The following is a 9,804-nucleotide window of genomic DNA, read 5'->3' as shown; positions in this document are numbered from 1 at the left end:
CTGATTTCCCTCTCTGCTTCCTTATCCTTAGTGTATAGGAAGGCAACTGATTTTTTGGAGTTGATCTTGTGGGACAGTTTATTTTTATGGGGTGACTAATGTGTGTCACTATGGCTGGCATTTCCACAGAGTTTTTAGGGGGAGGATCTTAGAACCCTGGCTTGCAAGGCAGGCTCCTTATACTAAACAATCCTCCCTAGGCCAGTCATTTTTATATAAACATGTGTGCATATAAGAATCATGAAAATATCAATACATGGGACTTTAAAAACAGATTAGAATTTTGATTCACAATCATATATAATCACAAAAGGGCTGCTCGGAGTTACCATATTCTTAAGTCCTTATGATGCAAGAGGGCATTCAGGGACCAGAAAACTGTCAGTTGGATTGGGCTCCAAAAAGAGATCAGGAAAGTTTAGGAGCGAACATCAGAGGGTAGTACATACAACTTCCAAACTGGAGACAGAGACAGAACCTAATCAAAAGTGGAATACGCTGCTGCAATGAAGTCAGCAGAGGATGCTCAGCAGGGAAGGGTGCTTGCTGCAAAGCTGAAGGATCTGAGTTCAACTCCCATAACACACATGGTAGGAGAGACTTGATTTCCACAAGCTGCCTCTGATGAAACCAACAGCACAAGGTCATAGGATTCTGTTGTGGGAATGACATTTCTAGGAGATAATCTCACAGAAAACTCCCTGCTCTTCTGGCTCTTACAATCTTTCCACCTCCCTCTGCATGGTCTCAGCACCCAGGTGCAGGCCTCGTGCCGTGCATTTATAGTCCTGCCAGGGCTCCACAGCCCTATTTGGGTTGGTTGTGGGATTCTCTAATGGTCTCTATTTGTTGCAAGCGAAGTTTCCTTAATGAGGGGTGAGAACTATACCTGTCTGTGGGTATAAGGACAAGTATTTAGAATGGAGTCAGGGACTAGACCAGTTTAATAAAGTAGCATTTGTAGGCACTCTTCCAAGATCCATGACTTGAACTAGCCCCAGGTTTCCAGTACCAAACTGGTACTCTGGTTGAGAGTCCCTCTGGTTGAGAGGCCTTAAATCCAACAGAGAGCTGGTGGTTTCTTTGGAAGCTTACATGACTTCTTCAGTAATCATGAAAGCTAGTCCTCAGGGAAGAGGCTTTGAGGCCAGACCAGCTTGGGTCCTCTGGTTCCTGTGTGTATATAGGGTGGGTATACAGTGACCTCAATAGTAGGGACCTACCCTTCACCTCCAGGGATCAAGTAAGGGCAATGTCAATAGCCTATGGTGTTTCAGGACTGTCACAGACCACTCTGACCAAGAACTCAAGAGGGATTCTTGTGCAAGGTGTTGGGGTTTTTGTTGGCTTCTGGGGAGAACACTGTCAGTCTGGATGGGGAAATTCCATTTAATTTATATAAGGGAAGCATATGGACTTACCTGTATTATAGGTATTTTTAGGTATAGTTAATAGTATGATTTCTTGCGAATTTTTCATATACCCTTACTGTCATTTAAGGCTCCCCTCCCTAATTAAAGACCCCATATTTTGATCATATCCCCCATTATCCTCTATGCTTTTCCAGCTTCACTGAACCACTCTTCCAAGTTGTCTCCTAATTTCATGTCCTTGTGTGTGTCTCACTGAGTTTAATTAGGGGCGCATGCATGAGCATGGATGGGAGGTATTTGCTTAAGAGCAGAAAAAAAAACCTCCCTTAAGTGCATTCGGAACACTTAAAAAATTGGCCACTCCTGGACACAAACCAGTTCCAAAAAGTTTCTAGTGGGCAGAGATAGAGGGTGGACTCGACACTTGTATCCGTTTCCTAGGGCTACTATAACATTTTATCGCTCCCTAGAGCCAGAAGTCCCAAACCAGAAATGAAGTCTACAATCCAGAAATGAAGTTGTTGGCAGGTCCTTTATCCTCCAGAATTCCTGGGGAATCTCTGCTCTGCGGCTCTAGCAGGCACTCCGGCCACTGCCTGCATGGCCTCGCTGTCACACCCACCATCTGCTGTCACCCGTCTTACTGTGACTGTTCTTAGACACTCCCTCAGCACCCCACCCCCATCGCTCTAGCTCAATATTCCTTTTTCGTTTGTTTTGGTTTTGGTTTTTTTCATGACGAGTTTCTCTGTGTAGTCCTGGCTGTCCTGGAACTAGCTCTGTAGACCAGGCTGGCCTCAAAGTCACTTTAATTTCTGCCTCCCAAGTGCTGAAATTAAAGGTGTGCACCACCACAGCGTGGTTCCAAGATTTTTAACCACATTTGCAGAGACCCTTCGTGTAAGGTGATTACTGTTCGAGTGGCTGAGGTGTCATCCAAAACACTACAGCAGTGACACACTCTATACCATGCTAGGTTCTTTGTACTCAAAGGTATTGCTTGCTGCTCGTCAAGACAGGAGAGGTGCTTTTTCCACGTCGAAGAGAGCAGGGCTGAGTTAGAGGCACCAGCAGCCCTCCTGAGCTTAGCAGTTTGCAGCTCTGAGCTGTTAACCAAAACTACTACTTAGCTTTCTATTTGAAATTCCCGATTTACAGGAAATTCACAAGCACAACAGTTCACAAATACTTTGGTCTAGATTCTCCACGTTAACGACGAACTGTGTGCTGCCACTCCCTCTGCGGCTTTCAGTGGGTTTTTGGGAGACCCAGCTACACATACCACGTTCCGTTCTCCTTGAAAAAGATAACAGCACACTTAAAAAGTTACCAAGTTACCAAAGTAGAACCATCCAAGCTCAGGAAGCTAATTTATGGACCTTCACTTAAATCTGACCTGTGGACTAGTGTTCCACTAAAAAAGGGATGTAAAATAGGATCCAACCCCGGGCTACTGCATGTTGCACTCAGTTGCCAAGTCTCTCTAAGTCTCATTTGAAATTCACAACTTTTGGCGAGTATAAACCCATGAGAATTGTCTGAGAGACATCATCTCTGAATACAGTCCAGGCTGGTCCTCAGCTTGAGAGCCTTGTACCTTCCCATGTGCAGTGATTACACATGTACAACACCATGCCCAGCTCAGGCCAGAATTTTGGAAAAATATTCCTTGACTTACTTTTCCTGCTACTTCTTGACTAGCTTCAGGTTATGCATTATGGTCAAGCTTTTATGTAGGTGTTATGTAGGTCTTTGTGCACCACAACAGGATGCACAAATAAAACATTGTCTTAATGGGGGCTAGAGAGATGGCTCAGCAGTTAAGAGCAATGGCTGCTCTTCCAGAGGACCTAGGTTCAATTCCCAGCACTCACAGGGTAGCTCACAGCTGTGTAAAACTCCAGTTCCATGGGCTCTGATACCCTCTTCCAGCCTCTTTGGGCACTTGGCAAACACAGGGTACACTGACATACATTCAGGCAAAATATCCATACACATAAAATAAAAATCAAAATTTGTCTTAATAATGGCAATATTAAAGTGTGCCCCCCCCTTTTGAGATACCTTGCAAAAATAAAAACTTGGGAGTTGGGTGTCTTAGGAGAATACAGGAAGACTTGGAAAGTGACAATAGGAAGCAGGTATGATACTTCACGGATTGTATGCATGAAATTCTCAAAATAAGAAAAGTAATCTTGCTATATAGCCCAGGTATAGTGCTAGGGATTCAGTTCAGTGGTAGAATACTTGCCTAGAATGCAAGAGGCCCAAGGTCAATCCAGTACCAGCCAGAGGAAAACTATAAAGAATTAACTCAAAAGAGCATTAGGTGTGGCAGTGGTAGTTCACACTTATGAGGCAGAGGCAGAATTAAAGATCAAGGCCATCCTCAGCTACAAAATGAGTTTGAGGCCAGCATGGACTACATGAGACTTAGCACATGTGAGAATACAGAGAATATGAAGCTGCTAACAGAAAGCTGGATACTGTAACTACAGAATGTGCTTCACTGTTTGAATGACTTCTAGTACATGGTTTTACTAAAACTTCTTTTCAAGGCACTTACTGGAGATGTATGTCTTCCTGTCATACTGAAGTAGCTACAGCCAGAACAGGGGAAAGAGCTGTGAAGGGGTTCCCGGCTGGGGTTACAGTTACCTTCTAACTGGTTATAGGAGACAGATTTTGCACCCTGCAGCGTATCCTGCTTGTAGATCAATTCTTTTCTCTGTCTACAGGTGCAAATCTGCCACCTCTCAACCAAAACCACCAGAACAGCCAGAGTGGAAGCACACAGAAAATATCACCCAGGCTACCAGTTCTATAGGAAACGATGGGGGGAAAGAACAAAGATATGTAAATGTACCGCATTTTCCTTATCCATTCTTTGGTCGAGGGGCATTTAGGTTGTTTCCAGGTTCTGGCTATGACAAACAATGCTGCTATGAACATAGCTGAGCACATGTCCTTGTGGTATGATTGAACATCCTTTGGATATATATCCAAAAGTGATATTGCTGGGTCTTGAGGAAGGTTGTTTCCTAATTTTCTGAGAAATTGCCACACTGATATCAAAAGGGACTATACCAGCTTACACTCCCACCAGCAAAGCAGGAGTGTTCCCTTTACCCCACGACCTCTCCAGCATAAGTTGTCATCAGTGTTTTTGATCTTGGCCATTCTTACAGGTGTAAGATGGAATCTCAGAGTTGTTTTGATTTGCATTTCTCTGATGGCTAAGGATGTTGAGTATTTCCTTAAGTGACTTTAGATTCCTCTGTTGAGAGTTCTCTGTTTAGGTCGTTACTCTAATTTTTTTTATTGCATTATAGAGTACTACACAGCAGAAAAAAATGACATCTTGATATTTGCAGGCAAATGGATGGATTTAGAAAGCATCATACAGAGTGAGGTAACCCAGACCCAGAAAGAAAAATATCATATGTACTCACTCATAAGTGGATTTTAAATATAAAGCAAAGAAAACCAGCCAACAATTCACAATCCCCGAGAACCTAGACAACAATGAGGACCTTAAGAGAGACATACATCGATCTAATCTACATGGGAAATAGAAAAAGACAAGATCTCCTGAGTAAATTGGGAGCATAGGGACCATGGGATAGGATTGAAGGGGAGGGGAGAAAAAGAGAGGGGAGCAGAGAAAAATGTAGAGCTCAATAAAAATCAATAAAAAAATAAAAAAGAACAAAGATATACTTTTCATAAAGCTAAATGTATCATATTTAAATAATTATCCTATATTCTGAGATTATTTGTTCCTAACTGGTCACTGCTAGAATACTTTACACAATGATTTTAAGAGCAGATAGCATTTTGTGTATGTATGTTGGGGGTGGGGACGTGTTTTCCTAGCTGGTGAAACTAACAGCTTGAAATACTTAAACACTTCATCAATTAATTTTTTAAAAACAGGTTTGCTGGTCATTCAAACTAGGAACTGCAATCTGTGTACACAATGATGGTCCTTGCATATTTCACAGTACTGAATCCTTCCTAGTGACATCTCTGTGTATATTTTGATGCTTACAGTCAGTCTTAGCTTACTTTATGGCAGTGTAACTGGGGCTTTAGTTTCATTCAATACCAGTCACATCATTTTTTATTAAAAGCATATATATGAATTCTAATGGAACACCAACTTAGAACAAGGCCATTCCCATGGCCCATCACTACCACAGAAGGAGTCTGTCGGATGCAGCGCAGACATGAAGAAGGCTGGGTGTCCACGCAGGCTGCTCCTGGATCCCAGTGGCACCAGAGGATGCTGCTGGTCTTGATGTACACTTCGTCCTATTTGCCTTTACATTTCAATCATATTATACAGCATTCAGCATTTACATACATTTGAACAGAGAAGACCTAAGATGTGTTACAAGGATTGCATGTGTGGAGTTATATGTCAGAAAGAACCCTGTACTTCGATTCTCTTGATGTCATTAGCTACTCTAGAGAACTTTTCCATATAAATACAAGAGCTGGGACTTACATTTAGAAAACCTTAATCTATGTAAACTGCATTGTGTCCACCCATAACAAATCAACAAAGCCCCGTTCCCTCTAATTTTAAAGAACAAAAAAGTAGCTAGCCCTTACACTCTATAGTAGGTTTCAGACAATACATAAGGTGATCATTGGCATGCTGTCTACTTCTGTCATTCTGGGACTTGTTCCTTTCTGTCAAAGTGTTCTCATCCATTCGGCAAGAGCATATATACTCAACTTCAAATTACTCCTGGATGTATCCAGAATACATATTAAAAGCCTCTAAAAGGAGCTTGTTTTCTTACAATTATGCCAACATTTGGCCATGTTAGTAATTACTGAAACAGCAGTGGAGATCCTGGGAGCAGACAGCACCCTGGGTGAACGTGTACAGGTCCAAGCATCTGGCCAAGGGGCTCAATGACTCATCAACACTTAGTTCCTCTTGTTTTTCTTCAGATTGCGACTCCGCAAGGACTTGTTTACACCCATCACTATTTTAAAATAAATCCAACGAGGCAAGATTGAATTGATTGACCCCTAGGGAAAGAAATGGGGAGATATATAAGCACAGCCCACAACTGAGCTAAACCAAAGCTGCCTGTCAGCCATCTTTCATTTCTCTACACTATTACTTATAGAGATTTAAAGTTCTTAAATATACAGTTTGAAATAAAATATAAATTAGTCTATTTTAGGATTAAAGACATGTACCACCTTGTCTGGCAAAGTATACATCTTGATTCTAAGAGAGCATACAGAAAGAAAGGTCCAAATTGAAAAATATGTTTAAGATCCAAAAACATACATACCATGAGAGCATGGACCACATACCCCATGGTCCGCGACTGCAGACCCACCGTTTTGATTGCAGACTTCACAAACATCTCTGCAGAGGGCTTATCCAAAGTTGGCTTCCGTATTTTCGCCAGTTTTGTAGCTACAAAGTATGGCAGGACACTCTAGAAAGGATACATACACACATACAAAAAAAACCAAAACGAAACAAAACAAATCATGCCATTAGTTAGGAATGCTATCAACTCACAACCGAGGGTGATGATGCCTGACTGTTGGTGGCAACAGAAGAATCCTCATGACATCTAGAGTTTGTATCTTTAGAGAGAGGGAAAGACACACTGCTGTCTAAAGTCACCTTCACAGAACATACAGCAGTAAAATCATCAACTGTAATACAACGACCTTGGGGCAAAATAGAATTGGAGGCCAGGAAATAGTAAAAATAAGCAGAAACAACCATTTCTGAGTCTTTAAAAGGAAAGCAGCGGGCAGAGATATGGGAGCCGAGGCTCAAAACGCCTTTCCGTCCTGGTCAAGCGGGACTGTGCTCTGCAGTCAAGCATGAGGTTTCTGGTGTCTGATGGAGAGCACTGCTCTGCTCCAGCACTCCTGGGGAATTAAGTGTGTTATCAGCTTTAGTCTCTCTCAGGGAAACATGTCACTTCCCTAGCTCACCACTTCTCATCCTTCATGTCCTCACATCCTGTTCCTGAAATCCCATAAGCTGCTATTGTTAAGACATCTTTTTTGACCCTAAGTTTGGGGAAGAGATAGTGTAATAAGAAGAAAATACCCTGGATGACAAAAGTCGCACACCAGGACAGGTGTAGTGTTGTGAATATAAACATGAGCTTTTTCATGTACAAATTCTAGGTTCTCCATTGAATACGCACCCAGTATTTTGGGTGTGACAGAACACAGAACACAACGGACCGCCATCATAATGACTCTTGGACCCATGATGAGAGGTACCTTCTGTGATCCAAAAGACCTCAGGAGTACAGTAGTTCAAAAACACTTGTTGCCATCATGTTGTGAAAGAAGGGATGAGTATCACTATCTAAGAATTGCTATACCAGGTCAAGACGTGGTTAAAATGAAAATGTTCACACCATAAATAAAGGTGAGGTCTCTCCACACTTTGGATCTCTTTCCTGCTGGGAGTGGAAGGGACGGCCCTGCATCTCTTTGGCAGTTTGCATAGAAATGTATTTTTTAAACAATTTTATATTCTTCTCACTCCCAAATATAAGTCAAAGAATATAGCTTACAGTCCTTAATGTGTGAGTTAAACTCTAACCATACATTAGGAGTCCAGTTCCTCATATCTGGTGCGACTCTCCACCTTGTTCACCCTCATAGACTACATTACCATCACTAGAGCACATCAACAGCAGGGCGGCTCTGATTATGCACTTTGGCTTCTGAGGATTTATTTATTGGGATTATTAGTACATTTGTCTCTTTTTTCAACGAGTAAAGTGTTTTGTCCATTTTGTTCCGTCAGTATGAAGATAGACTAGGCCGTCTCAGGCTGATGTGCTGTGAACTGTGGGTCCAATTGTGAAGTTCTTTGCTTGGAAGAGCCAAGCAGGGCGGAACGGTGTGCATACAACTCTGACAGCAGGTGACAATATGCATGTGCACAGCTTCCTCATCCTCCTGACTTAGGCTTCCCGGTTAAAAGACTGAGAAGACAGTCTATGCAGGGCGCTGGGGTGTCTTGAGCTCCAGTGAGAAGGCCAGTCTGTGACTAGGCCTTTCACCTGTGCATAACGCTTTGCACCTTTCTCTCATCTGTTTTTCTCTCTCAGGAGATGTTAAGTGGCATACACTGGACTATTTTGATAGTGCAGAATTCAGTTGCACTGCCTGAATGAACCACATGGTGGCACCACAAGATAATGCATGGATTTAGGGTTCAGTTAGCCTGTGGTGGGGTTCTGAAGGAGCCTCCAGCTATGGGGGACAGGGAAAGACATGCGTACTTGGGAATTTCTGGTCAAGCTATATTTTCCCAACTAAGAAATGGAAATTCTAAGCTGGAAGGCTTGCTTGGGCACACACCCTGGATATACCAACGTGCCCAACAGTGGCCTTCTGAAGTATGAGGGGTGCAGAGGTGACACCGCCTTGGGACTAAGCCCTAAAGGAAATAGAGGATTTAAGTAAGAGATAAAGGAACAACAGGATCAGAAGAGTTGTGAAGAGCAAGGCACTCCCGGGGAATTGCAAGGACTCTGGCAGAGTCCAAAGAAAACAAATCCAAGCACGGGTGAGTCTAGCACACGATCAAGAAGAGCGCTGTATCCACCTCCATTCTCAGGACCAGGCAGTAAGGATATCTCAAGTGAGGAGCACTGAACACACCGAGGCCCTGTCCTCTGAGCCAGCATTTGAAATATTCTGAAGCTTAAGCAAGATCATCTATCTCAAAAGCAAGCCCATTGATCTAGTTGTGAAGGATACTAAAAGGCACATGCAAAATATAAAAATGGAAAAGTACAGAAATGTTTATATCAAACCACCACCAAGGTAAAGAAATGCCCAAGAAACAGTAATTAATCCATCCTCTACCTATGCAGGAAAGCATTATGGGGAAACAAAATCAGAAATATGACAGAAAGTTTTTAAGCAGAATAAAACTGAAAAGCCACTTAAACTCAACCAATCACCATTACAAATTTTGCCCTTCAGAAACAGCCTGACCCTGACAGCCACAGCTGCAGGTACTACCCTAGTCTTTAAATTAGAATCTCAAACTGGAAATAATTAGTTAGGCCACAAGACAGAGCTGATGATGCTATGGCTCTGCACAGCTTATTAAATAAAAGTCCCTGCAGACCACAGCTTGGTATATTGTTCCCCTATTCCCTGGAGTAGATTGCTTAGACTGTGGTCTTCACAGAGCACATGCTCTAGAATCTTGGCTCAGGGCAGGAAAGACACTATAACTGGATGCCATGGATTGTGGAAAGAAGATGGCCTAAAGACACATGGCAATATGTTAAGAATCTAACACCGAGTCTTGGAACTTCACATGGCAGAGCCAACTGTGAACTAAATAAGGTTTCTCAAACCTAAAAATGGTTAGAACTTTCTGTGATAACGCTTTGGGAAAATG

At 42.5% G+C, this 9,804-nt stretch overlaps 1 protein-coding gene across 1 annotated transcript in view; it reads right to left on the bottom strand.

The window, feature by feature from the left end:
* Positions 1-5,472: 5,472 nt before the first annotated feature.
* Positions 5,473-9,804, bottom strand: part of Hsd17b12 (hydroxysteroid 17-beta dehydrogenase 12) — a 146,412-nt gene continuing 142,080 nt past the window's right edge. Inside the window, exons 10-11 of the mRNA XM_005364118.2 lie at positions 6,692-6,841; positions 5,473-6,419 (exon numbers count right to left, since the gene is read on the bottom strand). Coding sequence (XP_005364175.1) covers positions 6,315-6,419; positions 6,692-6,841 — 255 coding nt within the window. The 3' untranslated portion in view covers positions 5,473-6,314. The remainder of the gene's footprint in view (positions 6,420-6,691; positions 6,842-9,804) is intronic.

This window comes from Microtus ochrogaster (genome assembly GCF_000317375.1).
Source record: "Microtus ochrogaster isolate Prairie Vole_2 chromosome 14 unlocalized genomic scaffold, MicOch1.0 chr14_random_1, whole genome shotgun sequence".
Classification (NCBI taxonomy): Eukaryota; Metazoa; Chordata; class Mammalia; order Rodentia; family Cricetidae; genus Microtus; species Microtus ochrogaster.
The sequence above is the reverse complement of the archived record's forward strand: the minus strand, read 5'-3'. Positions and strand labels throughout refer to the sequence as shown.